The 21934-nt window shown below is 57.6% G+C and overlaps 2 protein-coding genes across 2 annotated transcripts; both read left to right on the top strand.

Moving 5' to 3' along the window:
• The first annotated feature begins 15241 nt into the window (after positions 1 to 15241).
• LOC120359959 (uncharacterized protein C683.02c-like) lies at positions 15242 to 15983 on the top strand. Its single transcript, XM_039459445.1, has one exon. It carries the CDS (start codon positions 15369 to 15371, stop codon positions 15972 to 15974), a length of 606 nt encoding a protein of 201 aa, XP_039315379.1. The 5' UTR covers positions 15242 to 15368; the 3' UTR covers positions 15975 to 15983.
• On the top strand, positions 15974 to 16606 carry LOC113002890. Its single transcript, XM_026130004.1, has one exon. It carries the CDS (start codon positions 15974 to 15976, stop codon positions 16604 to 16606), a length of 633 nt encoding a protein of 210 aa, XP_025985789.1.
• The last annotated feature ends 5328 nt before the right edge of the window (positions 16607 to 21934 follow it).

Genomic DNA, 21934 nt, shown 5'->3' with positions numbered 1-21934 from the left:
GAATGTAATGGTAAGTAGTTCAATATTACTGATTTTGCAAGAATGGATATTGTATGGTTGGATATTGTGTGCATGTAATAACAATCATTCGATATCTGAGATATGCACAATATCTTGACAAAGATATCTATGAGCTAGCAAGATCAGTTAACGATGTATTTATTTAATTTTAGAGAATCTGATAATAAAACAGAAGTAAATAAAGTTTATATGTTTGCCAAAACCAAAGTTTGGCAAGAGAGCATGACGTTTTCTCTTGCTGGAAGGCCGGTAGAGTCCAGAGCATTCATCTTAGTGCTCGCATGCCATTATCATTATATTTTGTACAATGAGCAGTTGGACAACGAGGATGCATCGATGCACTGCTATGTTAGGAAATGTTGCAACCAGCTATGGACATCCCTCTTCAGAGCCTCCACACCTAAGGCGCCTGGAAAAATTAGTATACTACTTGAAAACATTGTTCGTTCCTCAGTCAGATTTAAATTAATATATTATTCTTTAATACATACAATCAATATGAGCGTCTAAACAAGAGTGCAGGTAATTTTAAAATACGTATGTATCAAAAAATAATATATTAATTTAAACCTGTTTAAACATTGAACAATGTTGTTCTTAAGTGGTATACTAATTTTTCCAGGCGCCTCAGGTGCTGAAACCCTGAAGAGGAATGTCCATAGCTGGTTGCAACATTTTCTAACATAGCAGTGCATTGATGCATTCCCTTTGTCCAGCTGCTCATAGTACAAAGTATAAAGATAATGGCATGCGAGCACTAAGATGAACGCTCTGGACTCTACTGGCCTTTCAGCAAGAAAAAACGTCATGCTCTCTTGCCAAACTTGGGTCCTGGCAAACATATAAACTTTATTTACTTCTTTTTTATTATCAGTTCACTAAAACTCAACAAATACATCGTTAGCTGATCTTGCTAGCTAGCTCATAGATATCTTTGTCAAGATATTATGCATATCTCAGATATCGAATGATTGTTATTACATGCACACAATATCCAACCATACAATATCCATTCTTGCAAAATCAGTAATATTGAACTACTTTACATTCTGTCAAATATCTCATGAATAGGTATTATTTCTGTTCTTGTATCTAATAAAATGCTTGTTGTCCCAAACGCTCCGTTGTTAACTCCTTCCGCTTATTTATTATTACCTGTAAATAAGAAAAACAGCTCACAAAATATATTTTCTTAATAACAAACAATTTATTAGCAATTTTATTTTATTTTTTTTAATACTACTTATCTGACGTATCAAATGCTTCAATTCACTTCCTTTCGATTAAATTGAGTAATTTTCTTTAATTCCTAATGGACAACTGGCTTTATTACTAAATATTCTTTTAGAATATTTCAGAAATTTGACCAATCAAAATCGAGGTTAAAACGGCTAGCTGTCAAAACACTACTAACACCACGACACATTCGTGGTCGCGCGCAAAATTCGGTCATGAACGTAAATAAACAAGAAAAAAACGAGGTCCCTAAAATGGGTGACCCAGGCATTAATGGCACGGTCTGTACGTAAGATTGAAAGGTTAAGAAGTGTGAAAAAGCTGGGAGTGAGAAAGGGGGGGAAGGAAAGAAGACGAAGCGCGCACGAGTAAAGGCGCGTACGCACAGTAATGCGTTCATAAACGCATTCCGTTTGGCTTGTCTAATTGGAAGACGTCATAAGGAAATAGAAAAAAGCGGAAACCAAGCAGGAGTAGGAGGAAGAATGGACAAAACCAAAATAGCAGCGTTGATGGAAGTGGCGAAGAAAGAGGTAAGGAAGGGGTTGAAAAGAGGGGATTTAAAAGAATTGAGAAGAAGAAAATGCAGTGGAAGTTTGGAATTATGAAAAAGAAAAAGAGATATGACGGAGGGGATAGAGGAAACTAAAAAGGAGGAAGAAGATAAATTTAAGAGAAGCAAAAAAACACCAAGAACGCCGCCAAGAGAAAGAAGAAGGGAGAGGGAGGGGAGGTGATATTGATGATGGAAGAGGTGAGAGAGGTGTAGTAGGAAATAGGAGAGGATGGAGGAGAGCTTAAAAGGCATTGTGAAAAAGTTAGAGGAGATAAGAAAGGCGGAAAAAGATTGAAGGGTGGAAAGAGGTAAGATGGAGAAAAGAATAAAATAACTGGAGAAAAAGTGGGAGAAAGGGCTAAAAATAAACGAAGAGGGGAGGGAAATAGAGAAATTAGAAAAAAAGGTCAACGAGCTAGAGAGTAAGGAAAGAGAAAAAATAAGGGGGGAAAAAGCCGGGGAATGGAGGAGAAAATTAGGAAAATTAAAATGATTTTGAAATGAAAGAAAAACAGGAAAAAAGAAGGAATGTAGTGTTAAAAGGATATAAGGAAAATGGAGAAAAAGTGGAGAATAAAGTGAGGGAGATACTTAAAAAAATTAGGGTATAAGTAGAGATAGAGGAGGTAAAAAGGATTAAGGCAGGCAGAGAGCAATGGGGGAAATGGCAATAGGAGATTAAAATCGGAGATAGAAAAGAAAAAGGTTATGAGAAAGAAGGTGTTGAAAGGAAAAAAAATATGGATAGAGGATGATTTAACATGGAAAGAGAGGCAAAGCAGATGGAAGATGAGGGAGGTGGCTAGACCAAAGGAGGGTGCAAGGGGCAAGGATGGAGGAGGGAGAAAAGGGCAAGGATGTTCGTAGGAAATAATAAAGTGAAAATATAAGGTGAATAGTGGTTGTGGGATAAAAAAGGGGAAATTTTGAGGGATAGATTAAAAAAGGAAAGAGAAAGCAGAATGATGAGGAATACAAAGAAAGGAAAAAAGAGGGTGGTAAAAGGAAAAAAGCAAGGAAAAAAAGAGGATAACGGGGGAGGTAGGCAGGTAGTAGAACAACGAGGAGAATATTGAGGAAAAGAGAGTAGAGAGGAAAAGGGACGCTAGGGAAAAAAGAAGGCAAGATAGAGAACAAAATATTGAGAAGATGAGGATAAGGAAAATAGCTTTTTGGAACGTGGCAAGAGTAGGAAATAAAGATAAATATTTCTGGAGGGGGATTGCGGAATGGGATGTGGTGGTGTTAGCAGAAACGTGGATAGAGATAAAATGCTGAGACAAAGTGAAACAAAGGTTACCAAGGGAATTTAAATCGAACGTGCAACTAGTTAAAAGGAAAAATAAGAAAAGTAGGGCAATGGGGGGAGATGTAGATGGGAGTAAGAAAAGAGATAGAGAAGATAGAGGAAAAAAAGCTGGAAGAAATAGAAGAGATAATAACAACAAAGATAAGAATAAAGAGGAGAGGTGGAGTACTATTGGGGTTTATGTAAATAAAGACTTGGAAAAGAAATGGGCTAGAATTAGGGATTGGGTGGAGGAGAAGAGGGATGGAATGAGAACGATAATGAGTGGGGATTTTAATGCGAGGACGGGGGAGTTGGACGGGTGGTTGGAGCGGAGAGACGAAAGAGGGAAATAGGTAGGGAGAAAGTCAAGGGATAAAAAAATAAACAGAGAAAAAAGAGTACTGGTTGAGAAATTGAAGGAAATAAGACGGCTTATGTATAATGGGTGCGGTAAAGGAGATAGGGAGACGATGTGGACGTACGCAGGAGCAAGAGGGGAATCGGTACTAGACTACGTGACAAGAAATGGGAAAGTATGGGATAGATTTTTAAGGGTGGAGGTGGCGGAGAATGTGGACTCGGACAACTTCCCAGTGATTTTGGTTAAAGGGGAGGGTAAAAGTTTGAAGGAAGAGATTGTAAAGTAAAGTGATGGGAGTAGACAAAGGTAGGAAAGGAGTTATTTGGAGGGAAAAGGTAGAGAGAGCTCTGGAGGAAGAGAAGAGGGAGAGAGAGTGGTAGGTGTTGAGGGGGGAAGTGCGAAAGGTACTACAAGAAGGGCAAGAAAATAAAGAGAGGGAGAGAGTAAGAGAATGTACCGAATTAGAGCGTTCAATGGAATTGCGAGGCGCGTAACAGAGAGAGTAGGAAGAGAGAGGAGAGAGACAGGTTTTGGAGAAAGTGGGAAATGTGCCCAGCGGAAAGGGAAAAGCGCGACGAGCGAGGCGAGCGATGGAATGTGAGAAGGAGATAGAAGAATAAAAGTAATGGCAGGACGGGAGCGTGGCGAAGGAAAGGAGCCGGGGACAGGAGAATCAGATTAGAGGTGTTCGGACTGGCCTGGGCGAAAGATCTAATTCGGAAGAAGTCCGGAATTCGTGAGGCGTAGTCGGGGATGCCCTGACGCGAGCTCCGGGGTCTAGGAGGATAAAGAAGATTCCCAAGAAAAAGCGCCGACGGAGCCGGACGCAAGGCGCGGAACACCGAACACGGGAGAACGTGTGAGGTCCTGCAGCTCCGAATCAAGCAACAGCACGGCATCGCAGCACTGGGTTTGACTATCATCAAAGGTGCAAAATCGCCTTCGCTTTCACGGCGCTTCGACATCGAAAATCACGTCAGGTCGTACTCTCTCTCTCTTAATGATCCGCGCGCATACGATACGTTTCGATAATCGTTGGTCCCGCCTGTGGGACTGCGTCCAATCAATTTTGTTCAGTCCATTGTCTTGAGGCATATCGCAAATATAATTAATCCTTCAATTCATTGGATCGCTTGTGCATTCATTCTTGGTCTCCTAAACCCGATTTACGTTACATTTGGCGCCCGAACGAAAAGTTAGAAAACGGTAAATATTGACTCTCAGATCGGAATGTGGCCTTGGATGACTGTATGAGTGATTCGAATGGATACGCGTAATTCGGCTAAGAAAGCGGCGGAAGGTATTGAGAAAAACATTAGTACAAAAAGGATTGATAAAAGGCAAAGTATCGGTGAAAAAATAAAAATGGAGGACAAAATTAGAAAAATAAAAGAACAATTAAGCCAGTATAACGCTTTAAACGCGGAAGTGATAAGATTGCGTGAAAGACAGGAGGAATTCAATAGAATAGAGCATGAGTTGCAGGAATTACGCCTAAAATGTAGTGAGGAGCGGGAAGTTTTACTCCGGGCCCTGGACATCACCCAGGCTGACTTCTCCCTAGAGAGCATGGTGCGTGCCATGCTCGAAGGGGAGGAGAACTGGGCAGCCGCGCTCTCCTTCTGTAAGTCTGTCATCTCACAGAAGGAGAGCAACTGGAGAAGGAAGGAGTCGGCCCCAAACGCCGCTCCCTGCCGCAAAAAGAGACCGGGGAGGAGAGCCCGAGCATATGCATGGGCCTCATAAAAACTCCCTATAACAGTCACGGGCTGGAAGGAGGAACGGGCGAGATATGCCTGGCCCTCCAGCCCAAGACTGCTGGGAGCTGCAGGGATCGGGTGCGGGGGCACCCTATCCCATTGCACGCAGCTCCACGGCAGGGGAGACCGTTGCGTGGTGGTCCCGCAACGGTCTCCAGCCAGGACGGCCCTCTCCCGCGTCAAATGGAAGAAGGAAAAAGGCTTGGGGGGCGCCCGTTGGAGTATGCCTTCGCAAGCCCGGGGCGCCCCTCACGTCTCATGTAAAGGTAGACCACCATGGGGTTTTAGCCGGTAAGAGTCCGGCATAACCGCCGCCCTTACCCCCGGAAGAGAGGGGTATCCATAAGAATTTCCCCATGTAAAAAAAAAGGGTAAGTTAGGTTAGATATAAGGTAGCAGTTTCCCCCTCGACGGTGATCCACCTTGACGTGGTGAGAGGGCTCCCGTTTCCTTAGCGGGAAACGGGCTAAGAGATCACCAGTGAAGGCGTTCGTCTTTCAGCGTGAAAACAAACGCATGACCCAAGGCGCATGGCGCGGAGGGCCTCTTGCGAAAACGGGGACCGATAACTTCTGTGTCTGGGGACAGTGTCGCTTTTGCGGCTCGCGTCCTGGCATGGGGGGAGTCGGTACCCCGGAGAGGTGGACGGGCCGGCAGTATCTCGGAGTCTGCGAACCTGTCGGGCTGGGCCGTCTCCGGGCCACCCGGAATTGATCCGGGTTTGGGTCGGAGCGGCGGTGGATGCTCCGGCGCGGTCCCCGTGGGAAATTCTCCCCGGGGTTTCGGGCCCGCGCAGCCCCGGAGCCACTCGGACGTTTTCCGAGGTTGGGGTCCGGGGCGAGTGCTGCGGGACCAGACGCTCCTGCGAGGGGAGTTTTCCCGGAGCAGGGCGTCTTGGTCCCATCGTACATGGTGGACGGGCCGTAGGGATTCCGGAACTCCCGGACCCAGCGGGCTGGGCCGTCTCTGGACCGCCCGAAAGTATTCCGGGGCAAGGTCAGAGCGGCGGTGGACAGTCCGACGCGCACCTCGTGGGAAACTCTCCCCGAGGTTGCGGGCCGGGCCGGCCCCAAGGCCGCTCGGTAATATTCCGAGGCAGGGCTCGGGGTGAGACGCAAGTGCCCGGTGTTTCCGCGACGGCGCCCCTTCCGAAGCGGGACACTGGGTAGTGGTGTGTCTGTCGTGAGGGCCGTGTACCTCACGGCAGACGTGCTGGTCGCCACGGCGGTTAGGGTGCGGAGGGGGCGTCGCCTCCGTTGCCCGATCTGTCCGTGGGGCCCCCCGGGTGGCGCCACCCGTGACGGTGCCCTCACTGTCGGAGGTGGGGGACCACCGAAAGCTGCGGGAGTCTGGAGCTTGCCCCGCCCGCGGTGAGTAAGGGGCTGGAGGCCCGTGCACCGGATGAGTAATTCCCGGTGCCGGCGCCATAAGCCGACCCCCCCGGGGCACCCCCTTCCCACATTGTAGGGGGGGGGAGATACGCCGGTCGGTACAGCCGTCACGGGACGTGGGATTTCACTAATATATGGATTTTTATTCTTCAATACCTAATAAAAACGAAAAGAAGGGTGGTATGCCTGCTTGCCTGCCGGCTGGCATAGTAGGAGTGGAAGACCTGGGACCGATTCTCAGCGGGTGACCTCTGGTTTCGAGCTTTTCAGCTCTACCCAAGTGAGTGAGAAAGGGTGTTTTAGGGTTCCCAAAGTTGTTTTCCCTAGAGTGGTGGAGAACGTTACGGTTAACCCTCCACTCACTCTGACGGAGTTTCCCACGCTCCCGACGTTGGGAGTTAATCCCATGGGGTCTCTCTGTACCCACCTGTACAACAGGTGCTCGCGGGCTCCTCGGTGCTTTCTGCCGACCGGTATGCAACCCCTAGTGGGTCTTACATCGGTGGTAAGGGTGTATCTATTGTCGTCCAACCTGATATGCCTCCGATCTATAGTTCAGGGAAGGATAACGACATGTCCGCCAAGACGGACGCGAGTATTGCGACAAATCTAACATCGGCTAGCCGGAAAAGGAGGGGGTGTGACCGGACGAACAAATGCTAATTTCCGAATTTTCACTTTACAGGTTATTTCACCTACCTTTAAGATGAATCCTGCGTGAATTTCACGGTCGCCAGGTAATTTGACCCTCTAATTACCAAGGTGTAGTATGTAATTGTAGTTTCCCTCTGTTTCAGGAATCCTCGTACGTGATTGGCCAGGCTCGTCCTTCCTGTCAACGGTCGTCGTGGGATTGATTACGCCGCTGCGTAATGTTCGTCGGTACACAGGTAAGTTTATTATTTCGTTTTCGTGCACTGAGTTTAATGTTCATGCACTTCTTGTTTCAGGTAGTGACATGTGGATGGGACTTATCAATGTCGGTTGCGCAAATCACTTATGCCGATTAACATAATATAATGTTTATTGCACACACATGATAATAAAAGAAAATAAAAGTACAATTGGTCCCTAGTCACTATTACTATTGTCCTTAATTATACTTGCCCGTAGGGGTCCGGGATCGGTCCGTGGTCTTCCGAGGCTGCGGACCGACTCCGGATACAGGAAGCGGCGTTCCTGCGTGCCCGAGCTCGCTACGGGGTCTGCGGTCTCTCGAGGCCGCAGATTCAGGGAATTCAGCGACCCTGGCGCCCGAGCTCACACACCGTAATCCATCACGCGCTGAAACTATGTACGGGATGGACCGGTGGTCCGGGCCTCACCGCCCGGGCCGCGAGGAGTAAACCTCTATAAAAAATCCAAGGGTGGCGCCCGGGGGCGCGTGGGGTCTTTCCGTGTAGCAGCGGGGCGGCGTCTCGTGTCCCGGACTCCAGCTTCATTAGTCGGTAGGCGGCGTGCTGCCTGGGTGGGGGTGTTGGTTCGGGGTGGCCCCTGGCGGGTGCTTGCGCACGCCTGGGGCCTCCTCGGGCGGTCCCCCCCGCCCTGGACGTAGCGTTTGCCCATGGTTAGCCTCGGGCCGACGGTCCCCGGACGTCGGCCTGAGTAGGCTCCGGGGCGAGGGTGGGGTTCCCCTCGATAAATAAGACCCCAATATGGTAAATTCATGGGTAAACGCAAAGGAAAATTACCGCCCAGGGGTGATCGGACACCCCAGGGCCGGCACGGGGGGGCTATTGTCCCGGGTCCCCCCCTGTCGTCATCTACCGACGGGCGGTCGAGCGGAGTCGCCGCGGGCTCCGCCGACCACAGGGCTACCGCGGATAGTGATGGTGCCATTGTCGACCCGGGGTCGACAGCGCACCCGGAGTCGATCCGGGAGGACGAGACGTTCTACCGGCGCGAGGCCAGGAGGGCTAGGCGTAGGAGGCGGGATATTCGAAGGAGGTTGATCTCCTTGTATCCTGACGACTACGTCCCTACGGACTCGGAGGAGGAGGAGATTTCCTCCTCCACCGAGGACGAAAGCGGGGTTGAGCCGGCTCAACGAGCCGTGGCCCCCGCTCCGGGCGTGGTCGAGGGATACGATCAGCTGCCCGGCGGGCGGTCCGGGGTGGAGCCGGCCTATAGTGCCGTGGCCCCCGTGCCTCCCGCTGGGAAGCTTTTGGCCCTGTCTCCTGATGACCGCCGCGAGGTGGAAATCGGTGGATTGGGCCCTGTTTGGGGGGCGCGTCGGGCGCGCTCCCTGTCTCCGGGCCGGCTGCCCGGCGGACGCCGCGAGGCGGATGCCGATCAGCCTGGCGGAGGCGGGGGGCGACGTCGGTCGCGCTCGCGCTCGCCGATCCGCATCCGCGGGGGTGGCCGGGGGAGCGAGGGTGAGCCTAGCTCACCCAATGAGACCCTTCCGGGCACCATCGTGGATGTGGACCGGCCAGAGGGAGAGGAGGTTTTACAAACCTCCAAGGGCGCGGTGGAGGCGGTCTCCCCTCCTGCACCTGAGTCGCCGGAGGAGGTCGTGGTCACCCCGGATATTCCGGGTGTGCCCGCCGAATCCGGGACTCAGCGTGCGAGGAAGCGGGCACGTGGCCGTCCCCGGCTCGATGGGAGCGGGCCCTTCAGGTCTCCGTCTCCCCTCTCGGACGGGGCGGACATCGAGGACCGTCTCCACGGTGTGCCCATGGAGGGTTTCCGAGCACGGAGGCTCAGAGCCAATGTGATTAGAGACTCGTCTGAGGATGAAGAAGTGGCGGGGGGTCAGATTCGCGGCCTAGGCAGCGGATCAAGATACCCCCGACACTGTTTACTCCCGAGCAGCGCCGAGAGCTAGATCGGGAGATCGGCGTCATCTCTCGCAGCACGACGACCGACCTGGCCGGCTTGGCCGACGGTTGGCTGCGAGAGGTGGAGATCGTCCGGACGAAGTGCACCAAGCTAGGGATGCATGGTGCCTTGTCCGGACAGATGAAGAAATGCACCCATCTCGCCCGAGAAGCGGTGATGACCCTGGCCTACCGGGCCATGGGCCGCCTCGGGCGCGACGAGGGGCAAGAAGAAGTCGCGGCAGCGGTGCGCGAGGAAGAGAACAGATCCCTCCGCGCCGAGGTCGCGGAACTACGGGGGCAGCTGGGGGTTGCGAGACGAGCACTTGTGCTCGGATCGGGGCCCTCGGCTGCGTCCCGGAGCGACGGGGTGGACACATCCTGGCACCCCCCGCCGGCCCTGGTATCCGTCCCGGTCCCCGACCCCTCTTCTTTCGAGGAGAGGGTGCTTGGGCTGCTGGGGCGGATGTCTGGATCGATGGGGGAGCTGGAGAAGCGCCTGGCGCGGGTAGAGGATGGGGCGTACTATGCCTCATCCTCGGCCGGCGTCGGAGCGAAGAGAGTGAGGGGTGGTCGTCGGGGGGACAGGGCTCCGCGGGAGGAGCCCACTTCCCCCGAGCCACCCAGCGGCCCCGCGGACTCGCCCGCTCGAGCTCCGTCTACGGACGGACCGAGTTGGGCGGCCGTGGTGGGCCGCAAAGAGAAGAGGAGGGCTGCTGCGGGGGGGGCGCCGACGAAGAAGTCGGCTCCCGCCCCGCGCCCTCGAAGATCGGCCGTGGGCGCTCCCTTCCGCGGCCGGGCGTTGCCGGTCCGGGTGCCTCGGCTTGGGGGGGTGCGGTATTGCCGCCCCCTCCTCCGCCGGGGTCGCGGCCCGGTAAAAAAAAGAAGGGGAAGGGGCCGAAGGGGGGGAAGCCTGGGGGGGGGACGTCCCGTGCGGCGTCCGCTGCCCCCGGCTGCGGTGGGGAGGCGGATCCCGCGCTCTTCCGTGGTGGCAATCACGGTGGAGCCGGGGTGTGCCTCCTACACCGACGTGATTAGGAGGTCCAGGGCGGCGATTAACCTGGGGGACATACTCCCTCAGCCCGCTCTGGGCCTCAAATTTAGGGTGTCGCAGGCCGGGGGTGTTCTTTTAGAGATCCCCGGTGCGGATAGTCGGCCGGCGGCGGAGCGCCTTGCGGCCGAGATGAGGCGGGTGGCTGGGGGTCCGGGGATCCGGATAACCTGCCCTATGCGTAGGGTAGGTGTTCGGGTGTCCGGGTTCCTGGACTCCACCCTGCCGGAGGATGTGGCGGTGGCGCTGGCATGCGCAGGAGCATGCAGCGCCACCGATATAGTAGTTGGCCGAGTTACTCGCGGCCGCCGGGGCATGGGCTCTGTTATTGCGCAGTGCCCTGTCGCGGCGGCGGCGAGGCTCGCCAAAGTGGGTAAAGTGGCCCTGGGCTGGGCGGTTGCGCGCGTGGAGGCGCTTAAGGCGCCTCCACAGCGTTGCTATCGCTGCCTGGCTCAGGGCCACATGCAGCACCGGTGCCCCGGTTATTCGGACCGGTCCCGGTGCTGCTTCAATTGCGGCGGGGAGGGTCACACTCGGGCTCAGTGCGCGAATTCGCCGTTCTGTCCCGAGTGTGCCTCCCGCAATAGGGCAGCCGACCATCGTCCGGGTGGTCCAAGCTGCCCCAAAATACCCCTATGCCACGGAGAGCTGGGGGGCCTCCTCCCTCTTCCCCGGATCCGGGGAGAGAGGAGGATATGGAAATGGAGCGGCCTCCGTCGTCGCCGGACGCTGACGCTGCCCGCGGCGCTCAGGCCGTTGGGGGCGACGGTCCGGCGGCGGCCGAGGCCGCCAAGGGGGGTGCGTCTCCCGCGGGCGGGGTCCCAGTAGATGGGCCCCGGCTGCGGGGGATGCTCGGCTGCCGGGGTCCACCTCGGACTCTTCGGAGTCCGGGGAGGAGCCCCCGCCGCCCAAATCGCGCGCGGTCGAGGAGGCCGGCGCGCTCGACGGAGCTAGCGTGTCGAGTCACGCTTCCGGGGATAACCTCCCCGTGGCCCGGGTGGTTCTGTCCCCCCTCCCCCCCAACTCCCGCAGAGGGAGCGGAGGGGGGGTAAGGCCACGAGGGAGGCGAGGCCCAAGGGAGGCGCGCCCAGTGCGCCCTCCCCGGGGCCGCCCGTCCTCGGCAAGGGGAAGCGTCGATAGTGCCGCTCCTCGGGTGCCCGTCCCTAGCTGCCCCTAGCGCTCGGGGGATGCGACGGGACGGGGCCCAGGCCGATGGGGCCCGACACTAGGCGGGATCTCCCCTGGTGTCCGGCCCGGCCACGCGAGCGCCGTGGACGGGAGGTGGTGGGGCGGGCGGCGGCGACCGCTCGTCCCTGGGCGTGGGGCTCGCACCGGCGATATGTCGGGAGCGGCTCCATGGCCCTAAATGGGCGCGGGGGTGCGTGATGCCTCGCTCCGCATCCCCGGGGTCGGGCTAGGCCCTACTGGCTGACGTATCTCGGCTGGGCCAGCAAAGCCCGACTCCCAACCCGACGAACTGGCGCGTCGGGGAGCTTCATGCTCCGATCCCCAGTGGAGGGACGTTGGCGTGTGTTTCATCAATCCCGGTCCCTCCACGCAACGGGGCGAGATGGGCTCGGTGGGTTTTTAGTGGGTAGGCGGGCCGGGCCTCGCCAACTTTCTGCCGCGCAAGCGGTCTGTGCCGGCGAGGGGTACCGCGTCCCGAGTCCCACACTCCCGTGGTTTAGCCAACCCGGGGTACATGAGTATTTTCCCCCCCTTAAAAAAAAAAAAAAAAAAAAAAAAAAAAAGGTAGCAGTTTCCCCCTCGACGGTGATCCACTTTGACGTGGTGAGGGGGCTCCCGTTTCCTTAGCGGGAAACGGGCTAAGAGATCACCAGTGAAGGCGTTCGTTTTTCAGCGTGAAAACAAACGCATGAACCAAGGCGCATGGCGCGGAGGGCCTCTTGCGAAGAGGGGGACCAATAACCTCTGTGTCTGGGGACAGTGTCGCTTTTACGGCTCGCGTCCTGGCATGGGGGGAGTCGGTACCTCGGAGAGGTGGACGGGCCGGCAGTATCTCGAAGTCTGCGAACCTGTCGGGCTGGGCCGTCTCCGGGCCGCCCGGCATTGATCCGGGTTTGGGTCGGAGCGGCGGTGGATGCTCCGGCGCGGTCCCCGTGGAAAATTCTCCCCGGGGTTTCGGGCCGGCGCAGCCCCGGAGTCACTCGGACGTTTTCCGAGGTTGGGGTCCGGGGCGAGTGCTGCGGGACCAGATGCTCCAGCGAGGGGAGTTTTCTCGGAGCAGGGCGTCTTGGTCCCATCGTACATGGTGGACGGGCCGTTGGGATTCCGGAACTCCCAGACCCAGCGGGCTGGGCCGTCTCTGGACCGCCCGGAAGTATTCCGGGGCAAGGTCAGAGCGGCGGTGGACAGTCCGACGCGCACCTCGTGGGAAACTCTCCCCGAGGTTGCGGGCCGGGCCGGCCCCAAGGCCGCTCGGTAATATTCCGAGGCAGGGCTCGGGGTGAGACGCAAGTGCCCGGTGTTTCTGCGACGGCGCCCCTTCCGAAGCGGGACACTGGGTAGTGGTGTGTCTGTCGTGAGGGCCGTGTACCTCATGGCAGACGTGCTGGTCGCCACGGCGGTTAGGGTGCGGAGGAGGCGTCGCCTCCGTTGCCCGATCTGTCCGTGGGGCCCCTCGGGTGGCGCCACCCGTGACGGTGCCCTCACTGTCGGAGGTGGGGGACCCCCGAAAGCTGCGGGAGTCTGGGGCTTGCCCCGCCCGCGGTGAGTAAGGGGCTGGAGGCCCGTGCACCGGATGAGTAATTCCCGGTGCCTGCGCCATAAGCCGACCCCCCCGGGAGTACCCGGGGCACCCCCTTCCCACATTGTAGGGGGGGGGGGAGATACGCCGGTCGGTGCAGCCGTCACGGGACGTGGGATTTCACTAATATATGGATTTTTATTCTTCAATACCTAATAAAAACGAAAAGAAAGGTGGCATGCCTGCTTGCCTGCCGGCTGGCATAGTAGGAGTGGAAGACCTGGGACCGATTCTCAGCGGGTGACCTCTGGTTTCAAGCTTTTCAGCTCTACCCAAGTGAGTGAGAAAGGGTGTTTTAGGGATCCCAAAGTGGTTTTCCCTAGAGTGGTGGAGAACGTTACGGTTAACCCTCTACTCACTCTGACGGAGTTTCCCACGCTCCCGACGTTGGGAGTTAATCCCATGGGGGGCCCTCTGTACTCACCTGTACAACAGGTGCCCGCGGGCTCCTCGGTGCTTTCTGCCGACCGGTATGCAACCCCTAGTGGGTCTTACATCGGTGGTGAGGGTGTATCTGTTGTCGTCCAACCTGATATGCCTCCGATTTATAGTTAAGGGGAGGATGACGACATGTCCGCCAAGACGGACGCGAGTATTGCGATAAATCTAACATCGGCTAGCCGGAAAAGGAGGGGGGCGTCCTCCTCTCAATGCCCAGGAAAGGTGAAGAAGCCCAGGCTTACCCTATCTGCGGAGGATAGGGAGGATCAATATGCACAGGCGGAGGCGAACCTAGACCGTCAATGGAAGGCTGATAAAGAAAACACAGCAGCCAAAGCACTGGGTCTTAAACCCACCTCTGGTGAGTCCTGGGTCAAACCCGGTGAACTCACTTTAAAGGAGACTGAGAGTCAGGTCAACTCAGGCATGGCCAGGGTCAAAGAGGTGGCAGATTACAAAAAAGGCGTGAAGGGGACTTCAAAAAAAGCCCTTAGGGAAATTGCCACCATGATAGAAGGAGCCTTTAAAGAAATCGGTACAAGATCCCGAACAGAGGAGATTGCTTGCATCCAGTTGGCCAACGACAAGCTGCGTCGAAAGATGGATCTCCTGAGGGGAGAGCTTGCCGAAGTAAAACGCCGGCTTGAAGCAAAAGAAACTTCTGCCGCTCATCAAGCGGAAACACGTGGAAAGGGTCCAATAACAAAAAGAAAACCCAGACGGATTGAGGACTCGTCGGATGATGAGTCAATCAATGTTTCTTAAACCCCCGAGTCCAACCTCCTCCCTCCAAGGGCTGATGGGATCCCCCCGATGGCTGGTAGCCGCCGCGGTAAGCCCGTTGCGGTTTCTCTGGCGGCGAACGTGCACCGCGTGACGGCGGGCCTCCCAGGAACACGGAACCATAATGTGGCACTCCCTACAAACCAGGAAGAAGACCCCCAGAACAGGAAAGATGCCCTAATAAACAGGGTTTTAAACCAGGTGGCACTTATGATAAGTGCCCGCTTTGACGCCCTCCAAGACAGGCTGCTGCCCGACAAGCAGCTAAGGCCCCCACTGGGAGACAAGCCGGACAGGAGCAGCGCTGAAATAGAGGCTCCCAGGGTGGAGGTGCCACCTAGTAAGAAGAAGGTCCAGAAGGCCAACCCTGGCAAGAAACTCAGGGAAAGGGAAACAGCGGCTGCGCCTGCTTCTTCTGAGGGGAATGCTCCCAGCCAAGAAGAGGCATGGACCACGGTCCTTGGCAGAAAGACCAAGAAGAAGGTAAAGAAAGCAGCCGAGACGGCTGCAAGTACTAAACTGGCTTCCAAGAACAGGGAAACGGTGGCCCCCACCCATCTGGGGAACAAAAAACCCGCTCCCAGGACGGGAAAAAAGCCGGACACGGGCCCCTCTAAACTAATTAAAATCAGGGTCCCAAAACGCGCGGCTGTTGTCCTTACGGCGGTGGACAACAGCAAAGTCACGGTGGCAGCAGCCCTGAGCAAAGTCCAAAACAACATAGACCTCAGGAGTTTAGGAATTCCGTCCCTTTAACCCAGGAGGGCGCTCACCGGGGCTACTATTTATGAAGTCCCCGGGGAGCACAGTAGTGAAAAGGCGGATGCTTTGGCTGCCAAGCTCCGCTCGGAGCTAGACTGTGAAGAGGTGAAGATCCCCAGACCCGTGAAGATGACTGAGCTCCGTCTGTCGGGTCTGGATGACCTCACAGACTCTAAGGCCGTGGCGGAGGCTATGGCCAGAGTAGGAGGATGTGGAGCCTGGAAGGTACAGGTTGGTGTTATTAGGCGGCCGCGTGGGGGGCTCGGATCAGTATGGATCAGATGCCCCTCGGCGGCAGCCAAGAAACTTGCGGAGGCGGCGCGTGTCCAGATTGGCTGGGTGATGGCCAGAGTAGAAGCACTGAGGGCCAGGCCTGCCCAGTGTTTCAAATGTCTTAGGGCTGGACACACAATTGGCACCTGCAACTCCCCGGTAAACCGGGGTGGCAGGTGCTACAGATGTGGTGACGAGGGGCACGTCGCTAGCCTCTGCGAGAAGGAGTTTAAATGTCCTTTGTGCGCCGACATGGGCAGGCCGGAGGGACATCGTTATGGAGGACCGGCATGTAATCCCCCTCCTGAGAAGAAGGAGGGTAGCAAGAAGCGCGTCGAAGCTGCAAACTCTTGCAGCTCTGATGCTGCATCAGCAGGAAACATAGATACAGAGGAGGGCCCAGCACCGGGCGTAATGCGAGCAGGAAGTAGCCAGGAGGAGGCGATGGACACGGCTCATTAATGGACTGTCATTGCCTCCTCCAAACCAACGTGAAACACTCCGCCAGAGCACAGGATCTGTTAAACCAGGCGATGGTGGAGTGGAACATTGAGGTGGCGATCGTGGTCGAGCCCTATGCCGTCCCCCCTGCCGATAGCAGGTGGCGGGGTGACACGGCGGGGCTGGTCGCGATCGTCAGTAAGGGAAGAAGCGCTGCCTCCTCTCTCGTCCCTGTAGCTAGGGGCGAGGGGTATGTCGCCTGCCGATGGGGGGATTGGGCGGTCGTGGGGGTGTATATCTCCCCCAACATCTCGCACGGAGACTTTGAAGACAAAATCGAGGAGATCGATGGGGTCGTCCGCCGCCTGCATCCAGACTGGTTGCTGGTGGCGGGCGATTTCAACGCAAAGTCCGCTGACTGGGGTTGCCCAGTCACGGACACCAGGGGCGAGATGTTGGAGAACTGGGCTGCCGCACTGGACCTCCATATCATCAACAGGGGATCGGTGCCTACTTGTGTGGCGGCCCGGGGGAGCTCCATCGTGGACATAACGATGGGCTCCCCTGAGGCGCACGGCAAAATTACTGAATGGACGGTCTCGGATGAGGAGACCTTGTATGATCATCGGTATATAGTGATGGATGTCTCCTAACCGAACCGAGATGGACCGAGGAACTGGAGGTGTCCAGACACAAGATGGTCGCGGCTTTCGCCCGAATAAACGGCAGGAAAGCGAAGGCGCCCGGGCCGGACGGAATATACGCCAAGGTCTGGGCCCGGGCGTCTTCTATAATAGGGGAGGCGCTTCGCGGCCTCTACACGAAGTGCCTCCGTGAAGGTACTTTCCCCAGGAGGTGGAAGATGGCCCGGCTTGTCCTCCTTAAAAAGGAGGGCAAGCCAACAGAGAGTCCCTCCGCTTATAGGCCCCTATGTATGCTGGATGATGCGGGTAAGATTTTCGAGCGAATCATTGCCAACCGCATCATCCGGCATATGTCCCGGTATGGTCCCGATTTGTCCCCCGGACAATACGGGTTGCGAGAGGCGAGATCGACTGTCGATGCAGTCAGACAAGTCCAATCCCTCTCGGAATCCATCACGGGGGACGGGAAGGTGGCGTTGGCGATATCCTTGGATATCGCCAACGCCTTCAATAGTATCCCTTGGGGCGAGGTTGTGGTGGCGCTTAGCGAACACTTTCGCCTGCCGCCCTACCACGTCGCCATCGTTCGGGACTACTTCCGGGACAGGGTGCTGGAGTTCCGGGATAAAACCGGACTCCAGCAGCGGAGGGACATGTCGTGCGGCGTGCCGCAGGGGTCCGTGCTGGGCCCCCTGCTATGGAACGCCGCATACGACAAAGTGCTCCGTGTGGCCCTCCCCCCTGGCTGCCACGTCGTTGGTTACGCGGACGACACGTTCGTGGTAGCCCGGGGAGCCTCCTGGGTGATGGCGATTGCCATGGGCAATTGGGCAGTGAACTGCGTCGTCGGATCCATCAAGAGCCTGGGCTTGAGGGTGGCCCCGGAGAAGACGGAAGCCATTTTTTTTCATAATGGCTCTTCCCGGGTACCGCCCCGGGCCTTCGTCCGGGTGGACAACAGCCGGGTCCGAGTGGGGGCAACCCTCAAATACCTGGGGTTGCAACTGGACGGTCGCTGGCCCTTTGTCGAGCACTTCGACAAATTGGCCCAGCGATTGGGCAGAATGACGGAAGCCCTCCTAGGGTTGATGCCCAACCTCCGAGGTCCGGGAGTAGGTGCGAGGCGCGCATACGCCTACGCGGCCATGGCCGGGGCCCTGTACGGGGCCCCGGTCTGGTTTCGCGAGGCGTTGGCCAGCCGCCGCATAAAGGATGTGCTGCACGCCGTGCAGCGGCGGCTGGCGCGGAGAATCGTGCGCGCCTATCGCACCGCCCCTAGCGCGGCGACCTTAGTACTGGCGGGACTCCCCCCCGGCGGAATTCACGGCCGACGCCTTGGCATGGTCATATGCCAGGGCGAAGGCCGTCCGCCTGCATGGGGGAGCGGTTACCCCCAGGGTCGCCGCGCTACTGCGAGAAAGGGCTCGTCGGCGGGCCATGAGGTCTTGGCGGGAGAGTCTCGCCAATGACCCGGCGGCGGCGGGATCTCGGATCTTAGAGGCCGTCCTACCCCACTTGGACAAATGGGTGGGCCGCCCCTGGGGCGGCTTGTCCTACCGGACGACACAGGTGCTCACCGGGCATGACTGCTTTGGTGAGTACCTGTGCAGGATAAGGAAGGAGCCGACGCCGCAGTGCCACCACTGTGAGGCCGATCGGGACTCCGCGCAGCACACGGTGGAGCACTGTCCAGCGTGGGAGGAGCTGCGCGGATTCTTGCGAAGGGATGTCGGTGACGACCTCTCCCTGCCGGCCATCATTAGCCAGATGGTTGGCAGGGAGAGCGCTTGGGTAGCGGTCACCTCCTTCTGCGAGCAAGTAATGCGGCAGAAGGAGGAGGCCGAAACCATTAGAGAAAGGAGGCCGGAGGGACGCATGCCCCCCGGCGACTACAACGACGACAGGGGCGGCGGGGACGGGGGCCATGATCCATCTTGGCTCCCCCCTCGGCCGCCCCGAAGAAGAAGAAGGCCCGCCCCCCGCCCTTCGGGCCGCAGAGGCCCGTCAGCCAAAAAGCGGCGGGGGTGCGGGCGATCAGTTGCCGTCGCCCCCTCCCTTCCCGCAATTAGGGAGGAGGAGGAGAGCGACGGCGCAAACACGGCGAGGGGGCGACCCTCCTCCCCTGCGGCTGCCGGCCCCGCTTTCGGGACGCGCAGTCGGGCGAGGAGGGGGGCCCCTCGATATAATGGAGAACCCGGCGAGGCAGACCCGACCTGACGGTCCGGGGGGGACGACTCTGCGATGTAACGCGGAGCCGTACCCCCCCTCTGCCTCGCCGGTGAAGGGGGGCGAGGGAAGTTTCTCCCTCCCCCACCCCCCCAGAGTAGTTAGGAGGACCGCGCCGCCGATAGTGCGGCGCGAAGAGGACCGGGGTTACGGCGGGGGCCGGATACCCCGGGCTTTACCCCCAAACAACCAGGGTAGAGGCGGGGGGGGGCTGGTGTCCCCCTCCCCCGACCTAGGGCTGATCAGGCCCAAGAGCTCTGCCGGGTGCGCCCACGTCAGGGCGTACCCGGCGCGACGAATCGGCCTACGGCCGACCGGGTCCGGGGGGCTCCGGAAGTATGCTGCACGCGTTCCCGGAACCCCCCAGTCATGGACCAGGGCAGGACACCCGGAGAGGTTTTAGTGGGTATGTCCCCGCCGACACGTTGCGTCGGCGGGGAAGAGCCCCACATAACCACCAGGCCTCCCCCGGGGCCTGGGGTATGCGGTAACGCATTTCCTCTCCGTTATCAAAAAAAAAAAAAAGGTCTCCTAACCGAGTCCGGTGAGAGAGCCGTGCGCTCGGCCTGAAAGACCAGATGGCGCCCCCCCGCGATGGTCCCTAAAGCACTTGGACGGGGACTTGGCAATGGTCGCTGCCATCGCCAAGTCCTGGGAAGTTTCCCTTGAGGAAGGCGACGTGGAGGAGGCGGAGTGGTTCCGGAAGGCGATGTCGCAGGTTTGCGACGTCGCCGTGCCCCGGTGCCGTGTGAGCGGGCCTCCAAAAAAGAAGGCCATGTACTCGTGGACGCCGGAGATTGCATCTGTTAGACAGGAGTGCAACTCGATGCGTCGCCAGTACACGAGGTACCGTCGGAGAAGAAAGGTGGCAGAGGAAGAAACGGTCCGGCTCTACCGGGTGCACCGGGCCGCGAGGAAGGCCCTCCAGGCAGCCATTGCTGAGTCCAAGGCCAATGCCTGAGGGGAGTTGCTGGAAACCCTAGACGGGGATCCGTGGGGGCGGCCCTACCGCCTTGTCAGGAACAAGCACCGACAGGCGGCGCCCCCTACAACGGAGTCGCTTGATCCGGGGTTTCTAAGAGAGGTTGTCGCTGCCATCTTCCCGACATATCCGGAAGAAGAGGCCCACCCCCAAGAGGACCCGGCCCTGGTCAGGGAACGCATTCGGTGGTCGGAAGACCTCAAGTTCACCGAGGGTAAACTGACCAGGGCCATCCAGCGAATGAGGAGGAAGAATGGTGCCCCCGGCTCCGATGGGGTACCGGGGCGCGTATGGGCTATTGCCCTCAGCGTCTTGGGGGACCGCCTCAGGCACCTTTTTGACAGATGCCTGCAACTGGGGCGGTTCCCCAGACTATGAAAGGAAGCCAGGCTCGTCCTTATCCCGAAACAGGGGAAGCCCGGGTTGACCCTTCTGCCCACCGCCCTATCTGTCTGATAGGCAAGGTGGGCAAACTTTTCAAGAGGGTCATAGCGTCTCGCCTTGTGACGCATATGTCGACGGTGGGCCCCGACTTGGAATACACCCAATTCGGCTTTTGGCCGGGGAGATCAACCGTTGGAGCGATCCAGCGGTTGAGATTTCTGGTCGATCGCAATCGATGAACCGGGGCAGGGTGGTATTGGCAATAAGCTTAGACATTGCCAACGCTTTCAACACCCTGCCCTAGGAGAAGATTAGGGAGGGCCTCCAAAGGAAAAGGGTTTCTCCCTACCTAGAGGAGGTTGTCGGGGCCTACCTCGGCGACCGAGTGGTCGCCTGCAGGGACCGAGACGGCGTCACCATGAGCAGAATGGTCAGTAGAGGGGTGCCGCAAGGCTCGGTCCTAAGACCGATCCTGTGGGATATAGGGTACGATCGTGCCCTGGATCACCGCCTCCCTGCGGGGATGTCGTTGGTATGCTATGCCGATGACACCCTGGTCGTCGTCTCGGGTAGCACCTGGGGCGAGGCAAGACGCACCGCGAAGGACGGGCTCGGCATAATGCTGAGGAGGATCCGCCGCCTGGGCTTAAAAGTAGCCCTCAATAAAACGGAGGTGCTTTGGCTCGGGGGGCGGGGCGAGAAAGGCCCGCGTTTCAGGAGCCTCCTGGTGGAGGGCACTCGGGTCGAGGTGAAGTCCCAGATGAAATATCTAGGACTGATCCTTGACTTGAAATGGGGCTTTCAGCCCCACTTTGAGTGGATGGCTGCCAGGTTAGGTGCCGCTGTCTCTAGTTTCAGCCGGCTAATGCCCAACCTGCGCGGTCCATCCGAGAGGGTACGCCGTCTCTATATGGGGGTGGTGCGGTCGATGGCAATGTAGGGGACACCTGTGTGGTGCGGGGCCCTGCCAACAATAACAACATAGGGTTGCTTCAAAGGGAGCAATGCAAGATGGCCATCAGGGTCACGCGTGCGTACCGCACCATCTCCTGGGAGGCGGTGTGTTTGCTGGCGGGCTCGCCTCCGTGGGCGTATGTGGCGTTCCCTCGCGAACACCCACGAGTGGAAGGAGGAGCTTGCCCGCGGGGGCGAGCCTGCTACCCAGCGGATGCTGGAAGCTTGGCGGAATGAGGCCCGCCGAGAGGTGGTCGAGCACTGGCGGGAACGTCTGCCCCACGCCAGGGCTGGCTTGAGGGTGGTCGAGGCCATTGGTCCCGTTCTTAGCGAATGGGTGGGTAGCGGCACGGGGGTCTCTCGTTCCATGTAACGCAGGTGCTCTCCGGGCATGGGTGCTCGGAGAGTACCTGCAAGAGAAGGTTGGGCGGGAGGCCACCACGAGTTGCCACCACTGCCCAGAGGCAAGGGACACGGCGCAACACACCCTAGAGGTGTGCCCGGCCTGGGCTGTCGAGCGCCATGCCTTCGCCGACAGGATAGAGGCCGGTCTCGACCTTCCCACGATGCTGGGGCGGATGCTCGCCAATGCTGACGATTGGGCGGCGGTAGCCTCCTTCTGCGACATTGTCATGTCGCAGAAAAAGGCGGCAGAGTAGGCGCGGGAGGAGGCTCCTGACGCGCCGCCAGAGAGGAGGCAAAAGGGGGGGAGGCGCAGAAGGTTTCTGCAACAACATCAGCAGGGACCACCTCCTCCCCCTTAACGAAAAACCGCGGGCGGTGGGCAGGGA

This window comes from Solenopsis invicta, unplaced genomic scaffold (assembly GCF_016802725.1).
Source record: "Solenopsis invicta isolate M01_SB unplaced genomic scaffold, UNIL_Sinv_3.0 scaffold_399, whole genome shotgun sequence".
Classification (NCBI taxonomy): domain Eukaryota; kingdom Metazoa; phylum Arthropoda; class Insecta; order Hymenoptera; family Formicidae; genus Solenopsis; species Solenopsis invicta.
The sequence above is the reverse complement of the archived record's forward strand: the minus strand, read 5'-3'. Positions and strand labels throughout refer to the sequence as shown.